At 50.5% G+C, this 27568-nt stretch overlaps 10 protein-coding genes across 10 annotated transcripts; 5 read left to right on the plus strand and 5 right to left on the minus strand.

Annotated features, from left to right (window-relative positions):
* Positions 1 to 752: 752 nt before the first annotated feature.
* N7443_010148 (uncharacterized protein) lies at positions 753 to 2650 on the minus strand (the record flags this gene model as incomplete). The annotated part of the gene is made up of 3 exons (XM_056890204.1): positions 753 to 2091; positions 2148 to 2247; positions 2371 to 2650. The coding sequence occupies 3 exons, from the start codon at positions 2648 to 2650 to the stop codon at positions 753 to 755; spliced, it is 1719 nt and encodes a 572-aa protein (XP_056736695.1).
* Positions 2651 to 4234: 1584 nt separating this feature from the next.
* Positions 4235 to 4468, minus strand: N7443_010149 (uncharacterized protein; the record flags this gene model as incomplete). The annotated part of the gene is made up of 2 exons (XM_056890205.1): positions 4235 to 4306; positions 4358 to 4468. The coding sequence occupies 2 exons, from the start codon at positions 4466 to 4468 to the stop codon at positions 4235 to 4237; spliced, it is 183 nt and encodes a 60-aa protein (XP_056736696.1).
* Positions 4469 to 5760: 1292 nt separating this feature from the next.
* On the minus strand, positions 5761 to 7531 carry sxa2 (putative pheromone processing carboxypeptidase (Sxa2); the record flags this gene model as incomplete). The annotated part of the gene is made up of 4 exons (XM_056890206.1): positions 5761 to 6653; positions 6705 to 6931; positions 6993 to 7275; positions 7333 to 7531. 4 exons carry the CDS (start codon positions 7529 to 7531, stop codon positions 5761 to 5763), a joined length of 1602 nt encoding a protein of 533 aa, XP_056736697.1.
* Positions 7532 to 10000: 2469 nt separating this feature from the next.
* On the plus strand, positions 10001 to 11602 carry N7443_010151 (MCT family MFS transporter; the record flags this gene model as incomplete). The annotated part of the gene is made up of 2 exons (XM_056890207.1): positions 10001 to 11370; positions 11437 to 11602. 2 exons carry the CDS (start codon positions 10001 to 10003, stop codon positions 11600 to 11602), a joined length of 1536 nt encoding a protein of 511 aa, XP_056736698.1.
* Positions 11603 to 12693: 1091 nt separating this feature from the next.
* On the plus strand, positions 12694 to 13517 carry N7443_010152 (uncharacterized protein; the record flags this gene model as incomplete). The annotated part of the gene is made up of 3 exons (XM_056890208.1): positions 12694 to 12994; positions 13053 to 13273; positions 13368 to 13517. The coding sequence occupies 3 exons, from the start codon at positions 12694 to 12696 to the stop codon at positions 13515 to 13517; spliced, it is 672 nt and encodes a 223-aa protein (XP_056736699.1).
* Positions 13518 to 13987: 470 nt separating this feature from the next.
* Positions 13988 to 15721, minus strand: N7443_010153 (cytochrome P450; the record flags this gene model as incomplete). Its single annotated transcript, XM_056890209.1, has 3 exons — positions 13988 to 14591; positions 14642 to 15456; positions 15509 to 15721. 3 exons carry the CDS (start codon positions 15719 to 15721, stop codon positions 13988 to 13990), a joined length of 1632 nt encoding a protein of 543 aa, XP_056736700.1.
* Positions 15722 to 16538: 817 nt separating this feature from the next.
* On the plus strand, positions 16539 to 16927 carry N7443_010154 (uncharacterized protein; the record flags this gene model as incomplete). The annotated part of the gene is made up of 2 exons (XM_056890210.1): positions 16539 to 16603; positions 16633 to 16927. The coding sequence occupies 2 exons, from the start codon at positions 16539 to 16541 to the stop codon at positions 16925 to 16927; spliced, it is 360 nt and encodes a 119-aa protein (XP_056736701.1).
* A 232-nt stretch (positions 16928 to 17159) lies between these two features.
* Positions 17160 to 18421, plus strand: N7443_010155 (alpha/beta fold hydrolase; the record flags this gene model as incomplete). The annotated part of the gene is made up of 5 exons (XM_056890211.1): positions 17160 to 17270; positions 17393 to 17500; positions 17548 to 17662; positions 17721 to 18101; positions 18150 to 18421. 5 exons carry the CDS (start codon positions 17160 to 17162, stop codon positions 18419 to 18421), a joined length of 987 nt encoding a protein of 328 aa, XP_056736702.1.
* Positions 18422 to 19084: 663 nt separating this feature from the next.
* tcsC (putative two-component osmosensing histidine kinase (Bos1)) lies at positions 19085 to 23359 on the minus strand (the record flags this gene model as incomplete). The annotated part of the gene is made up of 3 exons (XM_056890212.1): positions 19085 to 19111; positions 19184 to 23254; positions 23321 to 23359. 3 exons carry the CDS (start codon positions 23357 to 23359, stop codon positions 19085 to 19087), a joined length of 4137 nt encoding a protein of 1378 aa, XP_056736703.1.
* A 1680-nt stretch (positions 23360 to 25039) lies between these two features.
* N7443_010157 (phenylalanine--tRNA ligase subunit alpha) lies at positions 25040 to 26653 on the plus strand (the record flags this gene model as incomplete). Its single annotated transcript, XM_056890213.1, has 2 exons — positions 25040 to 26505; positions 26560 to 26653. The coding sequence occupies 2 exons, from the start codon at positions 25040 to 25042 to the stop codon at positions 26651 to 26653; spliced, it is 1560 nt and encodes a 519-aa protein (XP_056736704.1).
* Positions 26654 to 27568: the final 915 nt, after the last annotated feature.

A 27568-nucleotide genomic window follows, 5' to 3' on the forward strand; every position in this document is an offset into this window, starting at 1 on the left:
CGTTATGGATTCGGTGAAGAGCATACATGCCTCAAAGGTTTTGACTGGGAACGAAATGGATGGGCTCGATTGGTCGTTTTTTTGCTTTTTTAACTGTTCGCTGCGGAGCTTCTTGATTCGGCTGGAGTTACCTTTTTTCGAGTCTTAGGGATTCCATACTAGCAAATTCTTTTGACTGAGCTTTCGAATCCGCTACCCGATTCATCGTTTAGACTTGACTGGGGACCGTCCCAAGGCTTACATTGAGATTTTTGTAGATTGCGTTGGCATGTCTACTTGCTGTATAGTGGATTTGACTGTCGCCAAATAGACTTTGAGATGTGATACTTCCTCTGCAATGTTTTCGTCTATCCTTGAACATCTTCGAACTGGAGCCCTCTACAGATTTACATGGAACACTTTCATGGGTATAAACTTAATTCAAAGTCACGATGGTATATTGCACATTATGTCCACAGAGGAGTCAAGCTCCGTATAAAACAAACAAGGTAAAATAATGTACTTAAATAGGAGCAGTCTAGCTCCCATTCTATCGCCGGCGCCAGGCCGGATCTGAGTCCTCGGCTCGGAGTCAACCATGCCAGGTAGAGACCAGGGGTAGCAGAGAGAGAATACTGTCTTTGGGTCCTCTCATATATCGTGCACCACACGTAGTCATATACTCATCACGGGTCTGGATGATTTGCGACGAAACATTGCAATGTTGAATCTAACGATGCCATGTAGATGGGTCCTCGTTTTCTCTAAATAATTTAGAGGGCCTGTTTGCCACGAGTCTCGATAGGAAGGAAGATCATCGCCACGAAGGATGCGAGAATCAGACCACCAGAAGCATAGATGGGTGCCGTGGGGCTGGTGTTACTGCTATAGATGGCGACCAGCGGGGCACAGAGACCGGCAATACGGTTCAGGCAGCTAGCAATACCGGTACCGGTGCCACGGTTTGGGGCGGGGAAGACTTCGGGAGTGTAGGCGTACAAGACACCATACATGATGTTTTGGAAGAAGGCCTCGAGACAGGTGCAGGCAAGCTGGACGTTGGAGTCCGTAGAGGCAGTGAAGCAGAATAGCAAAACGCCAGTGATGAGAGTGGCAATGGCCATGGTACCCTTACGACCAATATACTTGATCTCGACAGTATAGCAGGCCAGCACGGAGCCGGGGACACCAACGATCGAGGTGATGGCATAGTTGCGGTAGGTGATATAGGTCGAGCTGGCAGAGCTTCCAAGGTACTGGGGCAGGAAAGCGTTGAAGAGAGGGTATCCCATGCCGATGGTTGTCCAGCAGAACCAGAGGAGGACGGTGGTGAATCCCAGACGCTTGTTGGCAAAGAGAGGTCCAATACGTTCCATCGAAAACTTGGAGAAGAATCGCTTGATAATCTCGCCAACGGAGAGCTTCTCCTCTTCCTTGGTCTCAGCGATACCACCGATTTCGTTGAGGATTTCGGAGGTCAACCAGGTCTTGGCTTTGTTCCGGTAGGCAATGCCATGAACTGAAGCAACAGCCTCGTCCTGGCGGCCGCGAGACAGCAGATACTTTGGCGACTCGTACAGGTGGAAGAGGAAGAATCGAGCGCAGAACATGGCAAAGGTGATGGCACCAAGGGTGAGGACCAGATAGCGCCAGCCCATGTTGTTCTCCTTGGTGCAGGTCTCCACGGTGGGGTCACAGCTGAAGAGAGGGATATAGGCCCAGGCAAACAGACTGCCGATCAGTTGACCGATAGGCCAGAAGACGCTCAGCATGGTCAAATAGCTACCAGATTCACAGGGCAAGAATTCCAAGAATGTGGCACCATCGACAGGCAAGTTACCGCCGACGCCGAGACCCAGACAGGCGTACAGAGCACAAGTACCAACCCAGTTGGGACCACCGCCCGAAGCTAGACCGAAGACACCAGCCAGGAAAAGAGTGCAGTTGAAAGCCAGACGACGACCAACGATATCAGAGGCGACACCCCAGAAGGAGGCACCGATGCAAAGACCAACAAACAGAGCGCAAGTAGTGAAACGGACTTCAGATTCTCCGAGACCGAACTCATTTTGAATGGGGGTCAGAGTTAGGGCAACTCCCTGAAGCCAGAGACTGAAGGAACATGTTAATAAGAGGTTTTCTGTAGCCGTGAATAAACAGTCACTCACTTGTCTGCAGTCCATCCAAAACCGCAGAGGGCGAAAAGCTCCCACTGGTACCGGCCCATGCCGATATCCTGGATAGCCCTGTTGATCACCCTGGCTTTGCCTGCAAAATCAATCGAGTCAGATCAGATACATTAAAAGGTACTCATGTATCTTCCATTCGGGAAATCGGTGAGATAGGCGCATGTGGGTGGAAACTGGAAAACTTCGACTGGAGGGCACATACGGTCATACATCGAGTCTAGGCCGGCAGTCGATGACTCGGCGTCGATCTCCGCGCGGAGAGCTTCAATAGTCAAGTGGCTGGTCTCGGGCAGAGAGCCGGCAGAGCCATTCTCTGCAGAGGGGGCGCGATCCAAGGGCTTGGGTTGGTCGATAGAGGAGTCGTCCTTCTCCTTTTCAAATTCGACAGGGTGGGAGCGGAGCGGAGCCTCAGATAGAGGAATCACGACTCCTGGGAAGTTCTGGCGTTCCCTCTTGAAGGGATTAAAGGTGAGGAAACTCATGATGAATTTGGTTTGTGGGATAAGGCGCTTTGGAAATGCAATGGTTCGGGGCTTGCTGCGATCGGATTGAATGGTTGGGTGGAAGGTCGTTAGGTCGTCCGTTAGGGCACTACAAATTGGCGCAATGGATTCGTAGATCGTGAAACCGGATGGGCAGGTCGTAACAGAAGGGTGGACAAGTTCGCAAAGGGAGGATGTCGCAATGGTTCGTACGCAGGTCGAAATACTGAATGATCAATGCCAATGCGTCGCCGTGCTACTGGAAAGCCGGGTCGAATCACAGAATGACCTAGTGTGCTTGGTCAAGGAACAATTGCTTTGTCTTTTTCTGACAGGGAAAGGCTGAGCCAAATTCAGTATGCCAGGGCGTGGAAATCCTGGAAGAATGGGCGGGGAAAGCTATCGATAGCTATACCTCGGGACCCCGAGGGATAGAGAATGTGGATAGGTAGAGATGGGGAAAGATGAAGATGGGAAAGGAAAGACGTAAGGTGGGATCGTGAAGCACTATATAACCCGTGAAAAAAACAGCAACCACGGTCTCTGTCACAATCTCCCACCCTTCGTTCCCTTTTCTTTTCTTTCTTTTTTTATTTTATTACGGGATGACCGTTCTAAGGGAACCTAATGCGCCGAGGCCAGTATTGGTCGGAGCGCAGGCAAAGCGGGCCTGCCAGGATACTATGTTGGGGTACTCGACCATTCCTACCAAGGAATAGTCGCGGTCTGTAACGCCAATACGTGGTATTAGGGGTGAGACTGGCGAATTGCCACTCGTTTGGGCCTGAATTTCGGTCTTGGAGCAATAGAAAGACCAATCGTAATGCTGGCGATCGAGCCTGGTAAGATTGAGAGATTCTGTGAGCACGGGATCCTTCCGTTTGTGGAATAGCGTGGATGCAAATCACTGGACCCATGGGCTATGAGTGGCTGAGTTGAGGCGTCAGGACCGCATGTAGTCGATTTGACTTGACGTTGCGAACCGGTCCGTCTGATGCGGACCGTCCTAGCTACTGAGAGTCTGGGCTCTTTATCCTAGTCACTTATCGGCCATCCCGTAGATAGGAATACTCTCACGCTCCGATAGCTAATGTGACTAATCCATAGGGAGTAGGTCTGGAGTCATCGTCCTATGCCATGTCCCACCTCCTATGTCCCATGGCCCACTCGTCCCTGGATCCGAACACTTTGTTGAGAGAAAAAAAACGGAGCCGACGGGGCTCGGATCGCGGGAAAAATTCTCAATTCTTGCTGGTTGTCCCCACGTTTCCGACGTCATCTTATGTGGGGGAATTTCCCTAAGGGTGCTTTTGGATCTTCTTGGATGATCTTCCGGCGGGATGACCACACATCGAACGCGTGTAGGAATCATTCCTGCGTCTAGATGCAATGCAATTGTAACCCATGAGGCAGTGTGACGCGATCAACCCCGGTCACATGACATCGAAGGGCCGTATGGGCTGCCGCTTTCGGGGAATCGGCGGAGTTTGGTTCGGTTCACCTTTTCCCTCGCGAATCATAGCCCTCATTCACCATGGGGGCAAGTGAGTCGAGGCTCCTAAATTACGAATGGTTACACGCGGGTTACACCTCTGTATCGTCGGCGGCGCGGGCGGCGGCGCCACAACCCACAGCTTGTCGCAACCTCAAATCCGGCTTTGAAAACTTACGATATGTTTCGTACGGCCGAAACATGGAGATTGGTACCGCGTGGAGGTCGTCCTCGGCTCTATGCGACAGACGGGCCGCCTCCAACGTGGGCTGGCTCCAGCCTGCTAGAAGTGCGAAGCCCTCGTGCAAAAACCACGAACTGGCCATGACGCAAAGAAAGGCTTGCAGCCATGTTGTGCGCAGATCCACTGAGGGATATAGAGTCTTTCATTTCATTTCAGATTTGCTAATATGGCGGCCATTCTGCCCTGTTCCCGATCGCTTATATGCTTGGCACGCACCCAAACCTGTACCTCTCATAGAAAATAGTGTCTTACGGGTGCTCCTCTCGGCAAGGATTGGCTGAACACTAGTAACGTGGTAACGGCGCTACTGCCTAGCGGCTTTGAAGCCGGGAGTGAACGCGTTGGAACCGGGCATCACGCAAATTGAAATACGAATCTGCGGGTAGGACGATGTTTGAAACTTCTGCTTTCCCGGAGTGAACGAGGCACAAAGCCGCAGTTGAACAGCAATTGGGGTTATTGGGATTATTCTGCACTTGATCAATCTCCATGCTGGGGATTCAGGGTCCAACCCCACCCTTGAACTGTGCAACCCCACCTATCAACCATTTGGTCAGAGCCACGGAATACATTTCAATCCAAAACAAAGCATCTTCTAGGTCTGACCAATATCATAAGATCTTAATTGACCATCCTAAACACCCCGTGTATCCGTAGCATCTCACCTGTCCAGTTTTGGAAGAAATGCCGACCAGCCTCATTTGACCTGGTGTCTAAATAACCCACCTGGGGACAGTCTCAACGGCCCGGACACGGTCCGTACCCAGCAACTGTATATACTCACCCCTGTCCGCGTCATCCTGCGCTGATAAAGTGCCCACATAACCCGTCAAAAAGCCAACTTGTTAGGAGCCCCGGATAAGCTGCCGAGGCAGCTGTGGACTGTGGCGACGGCCTGTTGGTGAAAACGATACTCGAAAGGGCAAAGCAGTCCCGGCACGGACATCAACCACGCCAATTGGATCAATTACAATCATCGAATTCAGTATCAGTCGATCAGATGAGTTTTCCGCGGTGAGCATTACCATTACCGGCATTAAGACATCAGATAGGTAAACCCAGTTCTCGAGGCCGGGATATCCATGCCACATGGGGATGCTAGGGCAGTTGATCCCAAAGTGTTATTTCCGGGAGTAAACTCGGCTTTCGGTGCTGAAAATTACATGTACTGCGTCTGACACAGATCGTGGGTTGCGGTCAGATTTGACTCTCAGACTAGTACACACCAGGGGCGAACTGTGTTCATAACTCAATGCGCATGGCTCTATTCACCACGATTTATGCAATTATATACGCTTATTGCGACTATATACTAGACCGAGCATTCCTTCCCACATGGTCGCGCCTATACACCTGAGCGAGCAGAAATCACGCTCAGATATGATCGGTGCGACCAAGCACCCATTCCAGGTGACGGTATGAAGAACGCGGCTGGTACTGCGGCTGCATGTGGCCGGACATGTACGTCTCAACCCACATCAGGCCACGCTCGTAGTGCTGGATACCCATGATACCCTGGCCGCCATCGAGACCGTTGTAACCGTTATCGTCGAATACCCACTTGTACATGAGATCTGGGATCTCGATGTCGATGGGGGTCTCGGGCTTCTCCTGGAAGCCCAGCTTGCCGTTCCAGGTCATGTTTTGGATAGACAGGAGAGTACCGTCGGTGATGATGACCATGTCATAGTCACCGTTGCCGATGAGAACGCGGTTAGTGGCTTCGATGACTTGAGGGAGGACCTTCTCAATGGGATTGGCGGAGAGGTCGCCCTCTTGTTCGGGGCCGGCATTGCCACCAACGAAGACGGCTTCATTCGAGCACTCGGACCAGGTAATGTTGGGGGCGTGCATCGCCTTTTTGACGTCCTCACGGTCGAAGTACACCGTCGATCCGGGCGCTTGATAGTTCAGGGAGCCGGGGAACGCCAGGACGTCCCACTGCAAAGGACATACGGAGTTAACCTCGTAGAGATCCCAGCACGGGTTGACTTTGAAGGTTTCATCATAGATGAGGTCGAACACGTCGCACTTCGCATCTGTTGTGTAGTTGAAGAACAGAGGCGGCTGCTCGTGAGGGGGAGGGAAGGTCAGATACTTGTCGATGAAGTCGGCATAGCCACATTCCTTGTGTAGGTGCTCGAGCTCAGTCATGAAAGTTTCGTTGAAGTTGAACATGTTCGCGTGCTTCTGGACAAATGGCACGGCGGGGATCTCCTCCTGGACGTAGTCAAATTGACCAATGCAAGGGTCGTAGGCCAAAGCACCTAATTGAGAGTCAAATACCGTCTCTTGAGTTTAGTTTGGATGTCGCTTACCCTGCAAGTCAAAGTATTCCTTGTTCTTCTCGTCTAGCATGGCGGCCGAGATGTATGGGACGTAGCGGCCAGCATAACTCTCACCGGTCACGAAGATCTTGAAGTTCTTGATACCGAAAGTCTTCTGGAAGTTCTTGAAGAACTTAACGAAGTCCTGCGCAGTCTCCTCCTGGGTGGTGGCAGTTGGTTTGCCAATAGAGAAACCGGTTCCAACGGGCTGATCGACCCTAGATGTACGTCAATATAACCAGTCTCAACGGCCCTGTTTCACTTGAAGTGTGAACTTACCAAAGCACATTGGTCAGATTCACCCAAGAGTAGGGGTTCTCAACGGGCGCAAAAGTACCAGGTTGCCAGAGGAAACGGCCAGTCTCCTGCAGGAAACTCTCCATGGAACTGCAGCCGGGACCACCATTCAGCCAGATGGTAACCTCATCGACAGGCTCACCAATGGTGGGCTGGAAGACGAAGAACAACTGTCGCGAATCATCACCCTCTTTAATAGGGACGAGACCCGAGTACATCTCTCCAAGGTCGAAATTGACATCGGGCAGGCTGTTGACCAGGTACTCTGCCAATACGGTTAATTTAGTGCTACGTGATCGACAGCAGCCACTGCGTCACTCACTCTTGGTCTTGGAGCTCAAGAAGCGGAAGTCCTGCTTAGAACGAATTGCTTTGGCGTGCGTCGTCTCAACAACCCTCTTCGCACGCTCCAGAGGAGCACGAACGAGATTACCGAGACGTCCGAATTTCGCAGCCTCGACAATCTCCACTCCCATAGACAGGGCCAGGAGACCCGAGGTCAGAACCGACTTCAACAACATCCTATCAAGGGGGGCCGTCAAAGAAGCCCGGGCTGGAAGAACGAAGAGAATAGAGTGCACAAGGACACTTAATCTTCCAAAAAGTACCCGCAGTGCGGAATGATCTGGTTTAAATACTACGGGGTTCTGAATCAAGGAACCAGGCACGTTAAATGAGCCAGGGCGAGACCCGCTGACAGCCAACCAGCATTGTAGAGGCCGGCTAAGCAATTCTTCTTCTACGCCGCCACCTGCTACAGTAGACCCCTGCTAATACCCACTGGCCACTGATATCAGCGTGAGGCACTTGTAGGCGGGGTAGATCATCCCACCAGTCCCGGATGCGGAAATCCGGTCGGGAATCACTCGATTGTGCCATTGCAGATCTGTGATCTTGTGATTAATTGAGAAATACTGACTAGGAGCGAATGCATACCCAAGTGTATACAAATATATCGATGAAACACAGCTCATCGCTGACCTCGTTTACTTGGAGAAACGCTCAGACGCGGGTTGTTGCAAATTAGGGCTTCCCGGGGGAGCGACGGATTCCGGCAATCAGACCTATATTCTCTCGCCCGATGATGATAGTCGTATAAGCCGCCAAAGACGCTTTCCTCGATTTGTCCTTGTTATCTTTTCCCCTCATGTAAAGACATTGGCTTCTGCCTGGGTGTTCCCCGCAGCTTGATCTCCGCTCGTTTACGTCGCGAAGGTACAGTGGCGAGGAGGATATATTTTTACCTGGGCAGCTTCCAAGTTTAGCCGCGACCGACAATGCGGTGAGCCTTAAGCCTGCCCATTAGCAGATAACCCGTAGAGCCTCGAGCGAATAGGAGCCCTAAACCCGGATTTTTGGTGTATCGCAGCCCCTGACAATCACTTCCACAAATTCGACGCGGGGGATAGTGGTAGAGTTCGTGCCAGCCGCTGTACCTGAATCAAGGTTTCACGGGCTCTCTTCTAGTCTTTTCTATCTGCATCGAGGAACAAATTCCCGATCATGCTAAGCCTTAGTCAGGGGACCGTTTGCTTGCCAGGGAGCTGCATAGTGAGCAGCCGATCAGGTCTCAGGTGATAAGCCTCACCTCAGTGCGTTATCGGGTGGGTCAGGCAAACCAGCATGCACGGCGTGCGTCGGCTCTTGATGTAACTTGATGATAAGAGCCAACAAACAAAACAAGGGATTTGGTGGATCTTTTTCGCGGTGAAATTGTTTTATTTGAGATCTATTTGACCGTAGCATGTTCCCACATCCAAAGCAGTGCTGGTAGGAGGCGTATGGCAAAAAAATGGCAAAAAAAAATGGACTCGCGGGGAATCGAACCCCGGACCACTCCCATGCTAAGGGAGTATTATACCACTAAACCACAAGCCCAATTGATAGAGAGATCTTCCAAAACATGCTACAAGAGCAAAAACACCATCAGCCCTAACTTAGAGGAAGAGGTCGGTGGTTAAGTGGGTTCGATTTCCCCGCGGAGAATGTGATTTGCTAACTTTTCCGACGATGGCATGCATGGGAGCCAGCGTACATTTATTTTACGAGATGTGATACATCACTAGAGTCTTTGGAAATCACAATCATTGACAATTATTGACTACAGTACTATTCGAAACCACCTATACCTCGATACTCTTCCTAACTACTGGTCCGTATCAAAGTTCCATATGAACTCCTTAAAACTGGGGCTAGGTTCCTTATAAATCAATTCAAAATGACCAAGAGCACGTGGCCATTGAATCATCTTTCGTAGAGCATCTGTTGGCTCGTCCATGTATATGGACAGGCTTGTAACTGATCATGTTCCAAATGTTTCCTCTGGTACTCCATTGATGACATCGCTGTTCAACGCACGTAAAGACAAGCTTCTCAAGGCGGGGGTGTCAAAGTATTTCGCTAAATCGATTCCAGAAACAAGCTCCATACTGTAAGGAAATTCAGGGGCTCGTAGCTGATTCATATTCTGAATGGCAAGCTTGAATAGCAACCATGGCCCTAGTCTTCGCCCCCACCCGAACGCCTCCTTAAGAGGAGTAGCGCTTTTCATTTCTTATTCGGGAATTAAGTAAAAAGAGTGTCGAGTTACGGTATAACTGATTTCAAAAACTACTGTAACACGATAAAACTTTGCTGCATCGATCAAAGACAGGTACAACTCGTGGGTGGCGCTCCACATCTTCCGCAACCGCCAATCGCCGTCTGCCTCGAATTTTTCTCTCGTACTGAAAAGAGTCTAGAAAGACCCTCCAAAGGAACTTTAAAAGCCAATAGGGATAATTCCGCGCTATGCATGCGTTTGAATACCCGGACTCTCGATGACTCCGACTTTTGGTTTGCCGGCGAACCCCCTCTTTGCTTTGTCTATGATACAACTCCTCCACACTCCATACTTATCGGCACAAGCGCTCTCATTTATCAATAAAAGCGCTTATCGACACGGCAAAGCCACAGGCAGATATCTATACGCGGCTTACATCCCGCGTAGAATGTCAACCGAGGCCGGGCCTGCCAGCACATCCATTGTCGCTAGTGACAATGAACATGGCTTCGTCACCAACCCCGGTCCGGATGTGATGACAACATCAGAGACACATGCTGCCGAGAACTATGAAAAGTCTTCCATGCACGTTACAGACTATGAGAAGCCAGCTCAGACAGACTCGGCCGAGAAGACGCCGCGCGAGCATGAAGAAACGACTGCCACTGCAGATGACGGATTTTCTCGTAGAGCGTCCACGTTAGCGCCGTCTCTCCGTTCTGTTCACAGAGATCCCCTCAGTCGAGTTACTACAGACGCCGAGGGCAATGTCTACCCCGAAGGCGGCAAAGAGGCTTGGTTGGTGGTATTGGGCAGCTTCTTGGGACTCTTTGGATCACTCGGACTCGTGAACACGATTGGCACATTCCAGGCCTATATCGAAAACCACCAGCTGAAAGATTACAGCTCTGGCAACATCGGATGGATCTTTGGAATGTATGCCTTCTTGACTTTCTTTTGCGGTGTGCAAATCGGTCCCATCTTTGACGCACGCGGTCCTCGCTTCCTCGTCCTCGCTGGCTCGATTTGTGAAATGGCCATGATAATTCTTCTTGGCTTTTGTACTGAATACTGGCATTTTATGCTTGTTATTGGTGTTTTGGGTGGTGTTGGTGCCTCGTTGATTTTTACCCCGGCCATCTCAGCAATTGGTCATTTCTTCTACGAAAAGCGTGGAGTTGCAACCGGAATGGCTGCTACAGGTGGTTCCATCGGTGGTATTGCATTCCCTCTCATTCTGGAGGCTCTATTGCCCAAAATTGGATGGGCCTGGGCTACTCGAGTGGTGGCTTTGATTTGCCTGATCGCTTTTGGGTTCGCCAATCTCCTGATCAGATCGCGATTGCCGCAGAAGCCCTTCTCAAAGGAGAATGTCCTTCCGGATTTCCGGATTTTCCGCGATCCTCGTTTCACATTGACCACCGCCAGCGTCTTCTTCATCGAATGGGGTCTTTTCATCCCGATCAGTTACATTTCCTCTTACGCCCTTGACCACGGATTTTCGAACTCATTCTCCTACCAAATCCTCGCCATCCTGAATGTAGGCTCGTTCTTTGGCAGATGGCTTCCGGGGTTCTTCGCAGATTTCCTGGGCCGATTCAACACTCTCATTGCTACCGTGGCTCTGTGTCTTCTCTGTAATGCATGCCTATGGCTTCCAGCCGGGAGCAGTATGGCCTTACTCGTGATTTACGCTTTGCTTTTCGGATTCTCTAGTGGTAGTAACATCAGCTTGACGCCTGTCTGTGTCGGCCAGCTTTGCAAGACCGAGAACTATGGCCGGTATTACGCAACCGCCTACACGATTGTCAGCTTCGGGTGAGTATTTTCGTTCGACTTTGGTGATGTCATGAATACCTTGGGCTGACATACCCTGCCTACTAGTACCCTGACCGGAATCCCAATTGCTGGTGAGATCCTGGCTCGCTGCAATGGTCAGTACTGGGGCCTTATTGCATTCACCACGATCTGCTACGCAGCCGGTCTAGTCTGCTGCACGGCCGTCAAGGTCATTCAGGTTGGCTGGCGTAGCCCTTTGGCGATCTACTAAACTCGGGCCAGGCTCTTTTGGATAGTTTCTTGATCCCTGACCTGCTTACCTTACCCTCCACTATCTCGATACGACTTGATGAATCACAAACAACGCGTTAGAGAGCAAAAAGTTCAATCATTTTGATAAGCATGCAGATTGTGCGTCACATTTTTTTTTTGATATTCTGTGAGCGCTTGAGATATTTCAACGAGACATGACCTTGCCTTTGCATATATTCTGCCGCTTAATATATAATGCTACAAATCCCGACAAAATTCTTTATGAACTATTCTTCTCCTGATTCGCTAAAATCCAAAGAAGTACTATCAGCATGGCAGATGCTAAAGATGCGGTGAGATCATGTCCTACAACCATCAATAGAGGATCGGATCTCGACTCCGAATACTTCAAGCCAATGTCTTTAGAGAAAGCAAAACTTGACAGAATGAAGCTTGCTATTTTCATCTCAACGATGTTTTAAGGAACCCCTGGTATTGATGACGATCTAGCAAGTGGGATTGGTTGCAATTCCAGTACAGATCGAAGAGGCGAGGCTCACCAAACCCAAACAAATGACTCCACGCGCATGAGATATCCGACAGGACAACCCGAATATGTGTAACCAAACAGTCACGATGATGGTCCCGAGACTCCTCATCCACGGCACCAGACGACCAGATCATTTCCAATAGGATGGCCGAACCTTTGCGTACCCAGGATCTCGAGATAGGGCTGGCCAGCCCGTAAACTCTAAAGGCGATGCAATGGACATGACTTCCGATTCCCAACGTAGCGCTTCGATGACATCGAGCGTTCATCACCTGAAATAAAACCTTCCCTGTGCGCTACATATGACAGGGTCTTGCTCCCTTTCCGGTCCTAGCTTATTTCGTGCTTGACCTTTTCGCTTGTTATCCGGTGAAAACCGGGCTCTTCACTTCGCATTAGTCTAATGGTTGGTTGGTTTCATTGTAATTGGTTTTGCTCTCGACTACACCCTCTGCGCGGGACCTAATTGCCAATTCCAATCCATCTAGAACGACTCTCCAAACCATCACGTCTAACGAAACCCGCCTTACGGCTCTACCTCGACTTTTGAATTGTTTCGCATGCAACTTCTACGACTCTTCGCCATGTACACAAAGAAAGGATTCGCCTTGCTGGCGACTTTCTTGCTGCTATTCCAGAGCCTCCCAGTCGACGCTGATAATACCGCCGAATTACAAGATCGTCATGATCACGCCCATGTCCAAGGACAAGATGGTGTTGTCCATATCGACAGGCGCGAGGAACTTATCCACCTTCAAGAGCGGGCTGGATTGGAGGAGCGCCACTATGCTAGTTTGCTGAGCTCTATGCTTGCAGATGAGACGCAGACAGCTACTCCAGGGCTACCGTTTGGAGGGACCGGTAAATATAAAAGAGACACCAGCTCTTGCTCTGGGTCTGGGTCTGGAGGATCTGGAAGTTTCTCCCTTGGTGGAAGTGCTGGTTCTGGCCCCGGAGAAGGAAGCCCAGGTTCAAGCGGTAGCCCAAGCAGCACTGCCCCGAACAGGTCATTCTCGGTTTGTCCACTGGCAAGCGTTTTGTGTGCCGCTTGCCCTCAGACTGCAGCCACCAAAACTGTCACATCGACTGTCACAGCGACTAGCGCAAGCTGTCCTTCCTCAGGAGGTGGTGCTGGAAGTGGTTCGTCTCGCGGAGGGGGTGGAGGCTCATCCCCAGCTGAGCGTACCCCGTCATCATCAGCTGTTGTTTCGTCGACCCCTACCTCGAGCTCCAGAATCGCAGCTTCAAGTTCGCCAGCCAGCAGACAATCCATCGGACCAGCAACCCGAAGCTCGACACCACTGATCCGCACGGCACCGACACCAGTGGCCAGCACATTGCGGACACTTCCAACCTCGACCGCGGCTCCAATTCCCGGATCTAGTGTTGAGAGACCATCGGGGATCGGAGTCACAAGTGCGAGGGCATCCATCACTGCTGGCATCGTTCGACGTGGCATAGTGAGCGTCACGTTTGGAAACATGACTGCGGTTTTTACCAATACGACTAGCTTCTCGAACTCGACCTCGACCTCGACCTCAAGCTCGAAGTTCGCTGCTCTGAACATGACGAGTATCTCGAAGGAGTCAACGACTACAGATGCTGGGTCTTTCCCTCGTTTCAAGAATCGGGTTCGCTTCCACTAGAAGGTGTCGTTTATTCGCTGGTAGTCTCATAATGGAATTTGCGGTAATTGCATGATCTGAAAGGATCATGGCTGATTACTATTTGTAACCTTGCTGGTGGGTTGAGGGAATAGATACTAAAATTGCTTATACTTTTGTTATGTTTTCAGAGGCTCTTCCTTTTTGTACAATGTATCAGTCTATAAGATAAACAAATGGCCCAAGTCTATCACTCCACCAGAGAGAACAGAAGATCCAAGTCTGGCGGTGGCCCCGAAGAGAGCCAACCGGTCGGTTGAGGAATGCTGGTACCGGACTTTTGAATGTGGAAGCTCTCAACTATGCGAGCCGTCACCCTTCTAATCTCTGCTAGTGCTAAAGATCGTCCAACGCAGCTTCTTGGTCCGTAAAGGAAGGACAGCATACAAATGGGGGACGAAGCCCCTCCAGTTGCGTTGAATTTAGGCGCTTCCGGTTTGGATCGGTCAATCCATCTTTCTGGAACGAATTGTTCCGCATCAGGGCCCCATAAATGATGCGCTCGGTTGATGGCCCTCGGAACAATGGCGATATAGGTGCCGGCAGGAACGAGTCGCCCACTGATGTAGGTATCACATATAGCCTTGCGTAATGTCATAGCGAATGTAGGGTAGAGGCGAGACGCTTCGTTGCATACTCCATTGAGCAAGGGTAGTCTCTCATAATCCTCCTCATCCAATGCGTCTTTGGCTCCTTTCGCTTCGAGAAGTTCTTGCCGTAAATTGACCTGAGTCTCTGGACTATCTGCAAGGCAACAAAGGGTCCAAGATAATGAGCTAGCCGTGCTCTCGTACCTGAATCTTGATATTAGCATCAGCATTCTAATGTTGGAGGGCAGACGTACCCAGCGGCAAGCGTAGTCACGATTTGGGGAATAATCTCTTCGTGTGTGAATGAGCCAGAGCAGGCAATCTGGGTCAAGATATCTTCCTCAGATAAGTCGGTTGATTTCAGAGATGCGAGCTTTTCTGGGATCATCTGCTGGAGGCTTTTGCGAAGCTGCTCATGAGCAAACTCCATCTGTCGGTCTATGTCGGAGGGAAACATTGTAACTAGCCAAGGCGGCGCGCAGTTATGCCACATAAAGTGTGACTTTTTCAAGGAATCAGACGCAAATAGCGTCTGAAACAAATCGAAGATCTCGAGGTTCTGGTCGAGGATGCTGTTGAAGTCCATTCCAAGAGCGATGATACCCATCACATCGAAAGAGATCAATTTCGCAAACTCGTTAACTCTGATTGTTGCCAATTTTTCCGTCTTCTCATTATCGCGAACGCATTTCTTGGATAAATGCTGTACAATCTGTGTCGCTTTCGAGGACAAGATCGGCTTTAACTTGTCGACTTGACGCTGATTGAAGACTTGAACAAACGACTTTCGATTCTTCTTATGTTCGTCCCCTTCTTGAATCACAATGCCCCGACCAAAAAAGCGCTCGGCGTACCTACGAAGGCCACTAGTCTTTTGAAACTGGTAGGACCTATTAGTAAGAACATCTGATAGACTCTCGACGCTGGTCGCCACGAGGTATTCAGTTCCCATAAAGCCATGAAAATGGAGAAGGCCCTCATTCGGAATTGAATTCACCCAATTGGTGATCTGAGTTCCGAGTGGTTCATCGAAGATGGCGGATGCATTCTGGAAGATAATATTCCCGCTCTGTATAATGTTAAAAACACAATGTGCGGGTGAAGCCACGCGGAGAGCATACCTTAGGTCCAGGTAAATCCTTCAGCGGACTGAACCACTTTCGACCGAGTATCCTCCAAGCAAGAATGAGAATAAAATAGGATAACCAAGTTCCGCAAATCCATACAGCAAATGGCGCCAGTGACTCCAGCCGAAATCCATAAATTCGTGCCCCAAACCAGGTGATAGCGGCCCAGAGAGACAATTTGACGGTGAAAGATAACTTTTTAGGCATCTTGACTGAGGAAAAAGGGAAGTCTTTTAGTTTTCAATTCACAATTCAGCAAAATCACTGCTTTATATTCTCCATATATCCCTGATACTCTATCATCCAGAACCGTCCCAGATCAATGTGAGATTTTGCTTTATCTACCCCTCGCTTCCAACGCGGATCCCATTCATGGTTGATCGTATTCATGGACATAGATTAACATTCCATTATATTTTGAAATGAAAGACCGCCACCTCAGCTTCCTGTCAAGCTACCCCTATAATATTCCTCAATTGGATTTCTCACTTTGATGTAAGGAGAATGAAGCGCATTCAGATCAGAAGTCTCCTGAAGGGGGACATTTCAAGCCACAGTGTTTTTCTTTTCACTACTATTGGCCACCAAGAGATAAGGCCGTCAATGGCGTCAATAGTACAGTGCAATACCAAATTGAAATTCGTTGAGAAAGGCTTAGCTGATTGGTGTGTACAAGTTCGCAGGTGGAGTCATGTCCTAATATTGATGTACCAAGCCTTATCTATGTGACATATTTGAAATGAGTCTGTTTATGGATTATCTCAGAGGCAAATATTCGCGAAATCTAAAAAGGAGTGCAGAACTGATACCAAGCCTCCCGCAGCGATGATCTTGCAACATATTATTTCTTGGTCCTGTTAGTAGGGCTTCGATCGGTGAAATCCCTATCTCTACTCTCCGTTGACCAACCCACCTGGTATGCTTTTAACCGCAGTATTGACGGGCGCCTTTGTGACGGCAGACCCTTGATGGCTTCCTGTTTCGACAATGACATCGGACACGCACATGGAGCGGATCAGACGCGATGTGCCAAACTGCATACGGAGAATCAGCCAAGTCCATTCCAGCAAGAAGTGCTCACAAGGCAGGGTACTAATAATATGTATGGATGTTCGCAGTATAGATGACGTTCCAAAAACTCTGGATTTTGTCCGGGATAAGAAATTGAGGCTGGTTATCAAGAATACGGGGCTCGACTATCGTGGACGAAGCTCCGCACCGGATTCGTTGGCCCTCTGGCACGGCCCGATCCCGGTCCCTATCGATCATAAACCTAATTTTTGGGCAATGAATGGAATCAAAAAGGGTCCGTGGGGTATGGATCTGGCAGAGAAGGTTGATGCGTTTTGGAAAGATGTTGAGAGGGAGTCGCCGTTGGATAATTTCGAGGGCTATCTCGCCCGTCAAACCTAGAAGGATCGAGCATTGAACGTCTCTATCCGAGGGCGGGCCGTTGTGGGACATTGATTCATCGCATTCCGAGCCCCAAAGTATACGAAGTGGGTATTATGCAGGCGATTCGTCACACCCTCCCGAAGACTCCTTACATCTTCTCCGGTATATGTGCAGATGCAGCAAGTAGGGTATTTTCGGCCGTTGAGAGGTTCGGACGTAACAATGCCCAAGTCTATTTACACCTCTCAACATGGTTGAAGCTGTTGATAAGATTAAGATCGAGGATCCTCGTGTTCAGCGACGCTCTGCCACCATCCACGGGAAGACCTACGGTATCACGAAATTACCCAGTGACTTTGAGGTCTACTGACTCGATGCAGGCTACCTCTATGCTGAACCAACCCACGGCTTTGCTCGGACGATCTTCCTGGCATGACTCTCGGCGAGCCCTCTTGATATAAAACAGATCTAACATATCAGCAGATCCACGGCTTCCCAGACCTGTCCCTAGGATGGCGATACCAAATCCCCCTGCTCCTGAGGCTCGGATTTCGCGTAGTCTGCCCTGACTGTATTGGATATGGACGATCGGTAGGTCGAGTTACACTCTTATTGAAACCAAACCTCACATTGAGTAGGATTCTCCCACGGACTCTATCCTCCCATATACCATGAAATCCCATTGCGAAGACTTTCACCAGCTGGCAAAGCAACTCGGCTGCGAAAACATCATCCTGGGGGGGGTCATGACTGGTACGTTTCCCTTTCTAATACCAAGAACCTAATAGTCAACTTATATAAAACAGGGGAGCCGTATACGCCTTCCGCTTCGCACTCTACTTCCCCTCCTTCGTATCCCATCTCCTTATTTTCGTCGTTCCCTACCCACCCCCCGTATCGAAATACATCGCCGTCAATGATCTAGTCAAGTTTCGTCCTTCCTTTGGATACATGCTCCAGTTCGGGAGCGAAGATGGCGTGATAGAATCGCATACGCGACATAGGCAGGGGATCCGACAGTTCTTGAATTCCTTGTTTGGCGGGAGGACGCAGGATGGAAGGAAGGCTATTGAAGCTAAGACTGGGATAGATTTTGAATTGCTGCCAGGGTTGTCAGAGACCAGGTTATTGGACAGTGAGGAGATGGAGTATTATGTGGACGAGTATGCGCGGAACGGACTTCGGGGCCCATGTAAGTTACGGATTTTCCTCGTCGAGATTCGATGCTAATCAATTGCAGGCAATACCTATCGAACGGGGTATCAGAACTTTGTGGACGAATTATCATTTCTCGATGATGAAGATGGGACTGCCGTCAAGTGCCCGACGCTTTTCCTACGGGCAACGGAGGACTTTGCGATCCCTGCTAGCATGGTGGAAGCTATGGCACCATACGTGAAGGAGTTGACAATTGAGGACGTTCGCTCATCGCACTGGATTATGCTGGAGCGACCGCAGAAAGTTAATGAGGTCCTGGAAGCTTGGTTCCAGCAGCAGGGCCTCGTTGAGTAGATAGTACAAGCTTTCGGTTATCAAAGACGGGAGATAGCTTCATTCTAAACGCGCTACCATGGGAGCAAATGAAATCAACAGAGACCTGCATTGTGGCCTCAATAAACGAGGGATGGTGAAATCGCCCGGAGAGAAACAGAAGGAAACGACCTCGAGCCACCAAAAAGGGCCCACTAGAAGGAGAAACCTCGGAACCATGGCACTCTCTGACTCGGACCGCAGATGGCTAAAGCAGAAAGCGAGAAGCAACTAAGTACAATACAAAAAATTGAAAGGATGAAAAAGGTTCCGAGGCTAGTTGTAAGCGAGAGAATAGATGGCAAACATGACAATGGTTTCCCCGGAGGCGGAAACGAAGCACCCCTCTGAATTGCAAACTCCCCTTTCAGTAGTCACCCAGACTGCTGAGCAGAACCCGAGCCCTGTCAATCAGAAGATGCGCCAACAACACCTTGTAAAGTAAGAAACGAATGCAGCGATGGAATGTAGTATGAATAGGGGTTCAACAATGGGGACAATGAAGTAGGTGGGTATGAGCATGGAGAATGTGAAAACAGCAAATGGCTGAGGTTCTCGACCTCGAGCCTCATATGGACAGGGTATCAACGGCTACATCGAAACCATTTGAAAATCTGCATGGCGAGAACATCCGTGCAAATGAGCTCAAGTACTGTTAGATCGCAGTAATACCTATTGAGAACAAGGATTGGTCAGTTCGGGTGCTCTGGAAAATAATCCTTTACCACATACTTGTTAACGTACCCGATCATCGATCATCTCTTCGTCTTTGTCCTCGGGAGGACCAGGGCTGACAACACTCCCACGGGTGATAGGGCCAGAGCTTGTGATTGCCCGAGTGTCCACAACAGGACGCGGCGGTGTTGGCAGCGGTTGCATTTTCTGCGAGCGTTGCTGTTGCTGCTGGTTCTGGTCGTTCGAAGAGACAGAGGAGTGGATAGGATGCATTTCTCCACTGCTGGAAATTCGAGACTCCTTGCTCTTCTCCAACAGCGAGCCACCAAGCGTAGCGCACTTGAGGATGGTCTGCATCATCTGATTCTGCTTAAGCGGCTTCGACAGGTACTCGTCCATCTGAGCCTGGATACACTTCTCACGATCTCCCAACATGGCGTGGGCGGTGAGCGCAATGATCGGGGTGCGCTGCAGTCCGCTCTCGCGTTCGTACTCGCGGATCTTTCCAGTGGCTTCAAATCCACCCATGACGGGCATTTGAACGTCCATGAGAATGACATCATAGCGACGCTTCTTCACGGCCTCTACAGCTTCCAAGCCATTGCCAACAACGAAGACATTGTGATTGTGCTTCTGGAGTATCTTCATCGCAAGTTGCTGGTTCACGTCATTGTCCTCGGCAAGGAGAATGTCAAAGGAACGAGAGTTGTCGGTGGTGATCGGAGTTGATCTGCCTTCCAGAGCCGGGAGCATACCATTACCAAGGTCGATAGGCTGGCACGGTGTAGTCATGTATGAACTGATACCGAGGTCCAAAGCAGACTTCAGACTGACACAGACCAGAGGACAGACAAGGACGATTGGGATATACTTAAACTCATCAAATGTACGGAGGATGCGAGCTGTATCCACCGAGTCAACGATGATGACATCGTAGGCGTGACCAGATTCCTTTCCAGAGGGATCCTGGATTTCAGGCGGAGGAACGTGCTCCTCGTTCCTGACAACCAACGGCTCCAAGTCAATCTGCTTGAGCATCTTCAAGACATTGGAAGCCTGAGCTCCGTTCTGACCCTTGTCGATGAACAAGACCCGGTGGTTTCGGTATGGCATAAGCTGAGACGAGATGACAGTCAGGGACTGGTCTGCAAGTTTGACCACGCAGGTGAAGTGGAAGGTACTGCCGTGGCCGTACTCCGAGGTGACCCAGACGTCACCGCCCATCAGGTTGACCAGGCGCTTGGAGATGGAAAGACCAAGACCGGTACCACCAAACCTCCTAGTGGTAGAGCCATCGGCCTGCTGGAAGGTGTCGAAGATCAAATCCAACTTGTCTTCCTCAATGCCGATACCGGTGTCAGAGACGGAGAATTCGAAAGCATACTCGTTGGTGGTACATTGCTCCCGATCGGACTTTCGGATCGTGAGTTTGACTTCACCGTGCTCCGTAAACTTGATGGCGTTGCCAACCAAGTTGAGGATGATCTGGCGCAGACGGAATGGATCACCAATAACATAGTCAGGTACAGTGTTATCCACCTGGTATGTCAAGCTGAGGAACTTCTCGTTCGCCTTAACAGCTAAGGTCTTGAGGGCGTTGAAGACGGTGCCCCGCACGGTGAAGGGAATGCTTTCGATCACCATCCGGTTCGCTTCGATCTTCGAAATATCGAGAATATCGTCGATGATTGTGAGTAGGCTGTTCGCCAAGTTATGCACAACGTTCAACATCTCACGTGTGTACGGCTTCAAGTCATCCGTATCCAACGTCAGCTGCGTCATGCCAATGATACCGTTCATTGGTGTTCGGATCTCGTGCGACATGTTGGCCAAGAACTCGGATTTGGTACGGTTGGCAAGTTCGGCAGCCTCCCTGGCGGCAGTGTTTCGCTGAATACTGTCTCTCAGGTTGGAAACCATCTTGTTGATCTTGCGCTTCAACTCGTCCATTTCTCCGGAAGCATTGACTGTAATGAGCTTGGTGAAATCACCGTCGGTCGCTGCATCGGTAATTTCACCGAATGCTCGCACCTGAGACGTAAGGTTTTCGGCCATTGTGTTGACGTCCTCGGTGATCTCTTTCCAAGTTCCTGCAATGCCCTCAACGTTGGCTTGCCCACCCATCTTACCATCGACACCGACATCGCGAGCGACCTTCTTAAGTTCTGTTGCGAACTTGGCAAGACGACCCACCATGTGGTTAATGGTGACCTTGAGCGTGAGGATTTCTCCCTGGGCGTGCACTTCAATCTTCTTGCTAAGATCACCTTTGGCAATGGCCTGCGTGACGTCGGAAATACTTCGCACTTGAGATGTCAAATTTTGAGCCATGGTGTTGACGTTGTCGGTAAGATCTTTCCATTTTCCTTCCACATTGTCGACCTTGGCCTGACCACCAAGGGTACCGTCTGTACCGACCTCTCGAGCGACTTTGCTGACTTCGAAGGCGAATGTATTCAGCCGATCCACCATGCCGTTGATAGTGCTCTTGAGATCTAGTATTTCACCCTGGACGTTGGCAGTAACCTTCTTGGTCAAATCACCCTTGGCGACAGCGGTGGTGACATCGGCAATCTCTCGCACCTGAGTGGTCAGATTGTTGGCCATTCGGTTGACGTTTTCTGTCAAATCTTTCCAGGTGCCTTCAACATCATTCACCGTGGCTTGACCTCCGAGAACACCGTCGGTACCGACTTCCTTGGCAATCTTAGTGACTTCTTGTGCGAATTGTCGTAGTTGGTCCACCATGGAATTGATAATGTTTTTGAGCTCTGCAATTTCTCCTCGGCAGTTGGCTTGCACCTTCTGCGTGAGGTCACCCTTGGCGACGGCCTTGGTAACTGTAGCGATATCACGCACTTGCGTAGTGAGATTGTTGGCCATGGCGTTAACATTAACCGTGAGCTCATTCCACATGCCTTGTACTCCTTCGATTTGTGCTTGTCCACCTAGTACACCTTCTGTGCCGACGTCACGCGCGACTCGCGTGACTTCGGTTGCAAATGTTCGAAGTTGATCCACCATTGTGTTAATCGTTTGTTGCAGTTCCAGAATTTCACCCTGAGCACGGCTTTCAATCTTCTGACTGAGATCACCGTGGGCGACAGCAGTAGTGACAGCCGCGATTTCTCGCACCTGATCCGTCAAGTTCTTGGCCATAATGTTCACGTTTTCTGTAAGTTCTTTCCAAATACCATGGACACCAGTGATCTGAGCCTGTCCTCCAAGTATACCTTCGGTCCCGACCTCACGGGCGACTCGAGACACTTCGCTACCGAAAACTTGCAGTTGGTCCATCATAGTGTTGATTGTACGTTTGAAAGTGGCGATTTCAGGGTCCATCTCTAGGGGGTGAATCTGGACCTTCATGGAAAGGTCTCCGTTGGCGACTTGGGTAATGATACCACCGATTTCTCTTAAGGCTTTCTGGAAAGCCTCGTTGGCCTGTTGATGCTTGCGTAGTTCACGTTCGAGAAGGACGACGTCTTCGTTTTCGACCTTGGTCAAAGCACGGCGAGTGTGCTCTTCCTGTTTCTGCAACTCATCGCGAACCTGCGCAATAATGTCCTTTTGGAAGCTTATCTCCTCGGCCTGCTTCTGAACATGGTTTCGGAGGATGCTAATATCCTCCTCACGGACGATGCGGGTGCGAGCACCATTCTCGTCCTCCTCGTCGGTTTCGTCGTCATCAAGATCCGCAGCCGGAGGTTCTTCGGGACCGGAAGGGGTCCGCTGCCGCCGATCGGGTTGATTCAGTTTTTGCTGCTGTGGAAGGCAATAAGAGTCAGAACCGTGACCGGACGACAAGCGATCGAGCCCAAAGGTCCACAAGAAATCAGGGTCCTTCTCGTTGGATCCGAAAGCAGAAGCAGTAGCCTGCTGGGGATTGTCGGGGAATTTGTGATGACTGACAGCTTGGAATTCCAGATGATGCACGCGCCGCACCAAGGCCTCCAACTCGGCTTCGAAGGAGGCCTTTGCAGGGGTGGGTTCTCCGGGTAGTTTGGATAATCTCGTGCCGTTACTCGAAGGAAATTGGAAATCAAAAGGAGGTGAAGCGGAGCCGGCAGTGGGCTCGTCTCTGGCTAGAGACTGCAACACGGCCGTTGCGGCCACGAGAGTCTCGTCAGCCATCGTGCCCTAAGCTGGTTAGTGGACGAACATATAGAACGCGAGAAAGGGCCAATGAAGAGTAGAAGCCATGACAGCTGCATAAGCTGACGGAGGACCTCCCAAGTGAACCATAGGTTGGAAAAAAGGGAGTCGAGAATGATGGGAGACGGACGGAGGGGACCACGTACGGGGTTCCTGACACAAATGAGCGGCTTGGGGGGTCTAGGGCGACATGGATAGCAGAAGAAGAAACGAGACGAGATGAGAATCGACGTCCCGGCTCGGGGTTGAAGGAGGAGCTTAGAGAAACGGAGAAGGGGGGATGAAGCGCCCGGCAAGGGGGTTATGTAAGCGTGTCTTCTTTTGCGGGGAGAAACCCAACATGGACAGCAACTGCAAGAGGAGGATAAGAATAAGGGGAATGAAGATCCAAGCCCAGGAGGAAAGAGGGGGTGAAAAGTGGAAGAATTTCGATAGGGGCGGTGATGCCGAACTACGTTTTTTTTTTTTGGTGTCCCTAGATACGCTCGACTCGATGGGAATCGCACCCACCCGCAGAGTTAGTGCCGCTGGCACTGCTCTCCGTTCTCTTCTCTCGCTTTTTTCTCGTTTCCCTCTGTTTCTCTTATTAACTAACCCTTAGTCTCATGTGCACGGACTTTGATAGAGTTCAAATAAAGACGATAAGGCTCCAGGACTCTCACGACTCTCGTGACTCTCAGGGCTCTCGGGAATTCCATACTCGTTTCATCTCCCTTTGGTCTGCGAACCAGCAGGGTTTCGATGATCGACCCTACTAGTGGCGATCATTAACGTGTAAGTCACTGATGCGTTGTTTCAAGGTCAATATTTAAAATACGGAGTTAACTTCCACACCGAAAACAGTATCACGACTGCGAATCCCGGCGTGTCTCTGGGTGGACTCAGAAGTGGTCCCAGCGAACCTTAGTCTCGTCCACTCACAGCGCGTATCGAAGGTTCGTTGTCTCGGGAGCATTTCGTGCCACAAAGATCCACGCGTGGGATTCCACTTCGCTAAAAGAAATTTCATGTGGCTGATGCCTGTCTTAGCGTCCCCGTCCTGTGGCGATTAGTATTACGGAACGTGGTCAAGTGCCCCCGGGGACGGGATCTCCTGTGCCTGAGATGTGTCCCCTATTGTACTTCGCTACGTTGTGATACACCCAAGTTTACATTCACACTACCTGCTTCGGGAATAGACTATACTCAGGTTTCATGGGTCGTAGTCCCATGGTGCCCTGTAGTTGAACTTCATGTGTGAGACAGAACACGGTTCGCAAAGCCCTAGCGCACAGCCTCGATAATACGACGTGCAGACGTGGAGCGGGAGACGCATAGATAGCCACCACGCTATCGAGAACTGGCCCCCATTGATTGGGATTGTGTCCAGCAACGTGAAATCACTATCATGGCATTCAGGGCTGTGGAAGCAACTATAGAGTTGGCACCATTTTGGCACCGTTTTGGTAGAACATCGCTTTATAGGGCCAAAGCAATTAAGAGGCTCAAAACACGGAAGTGGATTTCCTGAGGCTGCGTCGGACTTTTAGACGTGGCTGGCTTCGTATATATACTTACACTGCGAAAGGTACATAGGGCAGTGAGGCAGAGAGGCAGACAATGGCGGGGTCGATGAATATTTGCGCCTGAGGCAGCAATATACTGGTCTCTGTGGCTCACCGCCTGGGATATTGGAAAAGAGTCATTCGTAAATTTGGCGGATACCAGACCGATAACCCCTCCCCACGTTTTGTTCACTCGCCAAATCCCCTGCAGGAAACGGCTGCAGCCATGGCGTCCGACTTGACGACCCCGATTTTGGACGCCCTGTCCGCGTCCGATGCGCCCATCCTCTCCCACGAAGCCTTCCCCTCCCACCCCTCATTGAACGTCAAAAGTGCGCTGGACCGCCTGGCATCACGGTCGATGGTCGAGTATGAGACCAAGGAGAAGGATGTTATTACTCTTACCCCCGAGGGCGAGGCTGTTGCCGCCAATGGCTCTCACGAGGCCAGAGTCTTCGACGCCGTCGTCAAGGCCTTGGACGGTCTGAAAATCACCGACTTGCCCGGAGTCGTGGGCAAGGACAACGCCAAGGTTGGCCAGGGCAATGCCTTCAAGCGCGGCTGGATCAAGAAGGATAATGACTTGCTGCGTGCGACCAAAGAGTCAATTGTCGATGAGACCCGTGAGCAGCTGCTCGCCATTCAGAAGACCAAGTCTTGCGATGACTCCAAGGAACTTGCCGATCTCAAGCGCAGGAAGTTGGTTTCCCTGTCCAAGGACTTCTCTTTCGTCATCACCAAGGGCCCCAAGTATGCTCGCGAAATCGCCAAGGAGGAGACCGATCTCACTGCTGAGATGCTCGCCAGCGGCTCCTGGAAGAACACCCAGTTCAAGCCCTACAACTTCAACGCCAAGGGTGCTCCCACACCCGCCGGTGCTCTGCACCCTCTCAACAAGGTGCGGGCGGAGTTCCGAAACATCTTTTTCGAGATGGGTTTCGAGGAAATGCCCACCAACCGCTTCGTGGAGACCGGTTTCTGGAACTTCGATGCCCTCTTCGTGCCCCAGCAACACCCTGCCCGTGACCTCCAAGATACCTTTTACATCGCCGACCCTCTCACGGCCGATCCTCCCCGCGAGGATCCGCCAAATGACCCTTATCTGACCAAGGCCATTATGCCCACCGCCTCAGATGCGACCAAGGTCCAGGGTCTCGACTACAAGCAATACTGGAATAACGTCCACGAGGTCCATGAGAAGGGCAAGTTCGGCTCCATCGGGTACCGCTACCCCTGGAACCCCGATGAGTCCCTACGCCTGGTTCTCCGCACGCACACGACCTCCATCTCGGCGTACATGCTGCACAAGCTCGCGGCCAACCCGCGGCCGGCCCGCTTCTTCAGTATCGACCGTGTCTTCCGTAACGAAGCTGTCGATGCTACTCACTTGGCTGAGTTCCACCAGATCGAGGGTGTCATTGCCGACTTCGGCCTGACCCTGGGTGGTCTGATTGGCTTCATGGAGGTCTTCTTCGCTAAGATGGGCATCCACCAGCTCCGCTTCAAGCCTGCTTACAACCCCTACACTGAACCTAGTATGGAGATCTTCGGCTACCACGAGGGTTTGGGCAAGTGGGTCGAAATTGGTAACAGTGGTATGTTCCGGCCTGAGATGCTGGAGTCCATGGGTATCCCCAAGGACATGAGAGTATATGGCTGGGGTCTGAGTCTGGAGCGTCCTACTATGATCAAGTAAGTGCCACGAGAGTTTCTGAATCCTGAGCAATCAGCTAACAGGTCCCATAGATACGGCGTCAGCAACATCCGTGAGCTCCTCGGCCACAAGGTTGACCTGAACTTCATCGAGAGCAACCCGGCCGTGCGCCTGGAGAAAGACTAAGAAAATCGCATCCTTTCCTCGTTAGATGTGGGTTGCATGAATTGTCAATAGAGCCAAAACTGTTTTTATCAATTGTGTCTTGCTTGTGGAGGTCCTGGGATTGTGCGTGCCGGGCACACTTCACTCGAATCACGAGTCCATGTGGAAGACCACGTAAAGCATATGATTCATGAGGAGAAATGAATCAAAAATTTCAATCAGATCTTACAACTAAACCGGCACAGCTGCTCTGAGAACAGGGCACATCATAGTTGTAGATGAGAGAAGATTGTTAGAAGATAAGGGCATGAGGTAGCGAGTTCATTGTCATTCAGCTACCCTAGGCTAGATAGGTCTACGTAGTCTACGTAATCTACAAGAGATGTCCCACCCGTATCTGTGCCCCAGTGCATGGATCTTAGCAACAGTGGCTCTTCAGTAGGCGCGTTTGAAGATAATAATTTTCGGCTGAATGTGCTTTTTCTACCCCCTCGCTCATGGAACGCAGAGTTCATAAACACAGACCGCGGAAACGATCCGGCTTTCGAGTCCGCTAGTGCGAGGAAGCCTTGATGTGCCGATGGATGCAAACCAGAGAAAGAAAGGAAAGAGAATAAAGACAGTGAAGGAAAAGAGGAAGGAAATTCTTTTTTCAAATTTTTGGGCATTCCATTTTTGGCTTTTTGTTTTTCATGGCCGCTGGGAGGTTGCGAGAAGGGAGAACCCTCATTAGAAAGATCTATCGCGAATGCGTGGAGGATTTGAACAGGCTTTGGAGAAAACCGGACCCATCAAGTCGTCGATTCCATTTCATGATAGATAGACAATAGGAAAACAGGGTTTCTCCGAAGGCAAAAAAAGAAATTTAGGCCGAAGGAGACTATGTAGGACCCCTCCTCCTATTTTTTTACTTCGTAAACCAATCCCCGAACCTGG

Source organism: Penicillium atrosanguineum, assembly GCF_028827265.1.
Source record: "Penicillium atrosanguineum strain IBT 20685 chromosome Unknown utg000008l_segment0_segment0, whole genome shotgun sequence".
Taxonomy (NCBI): domain Eukaryota; kingdom Fungi; phylum Ascomycota; class Eurotiomycetes; order Eurotiales; family Aspergillaceae; genus Penicillium; species Penicillium atrosanguineum.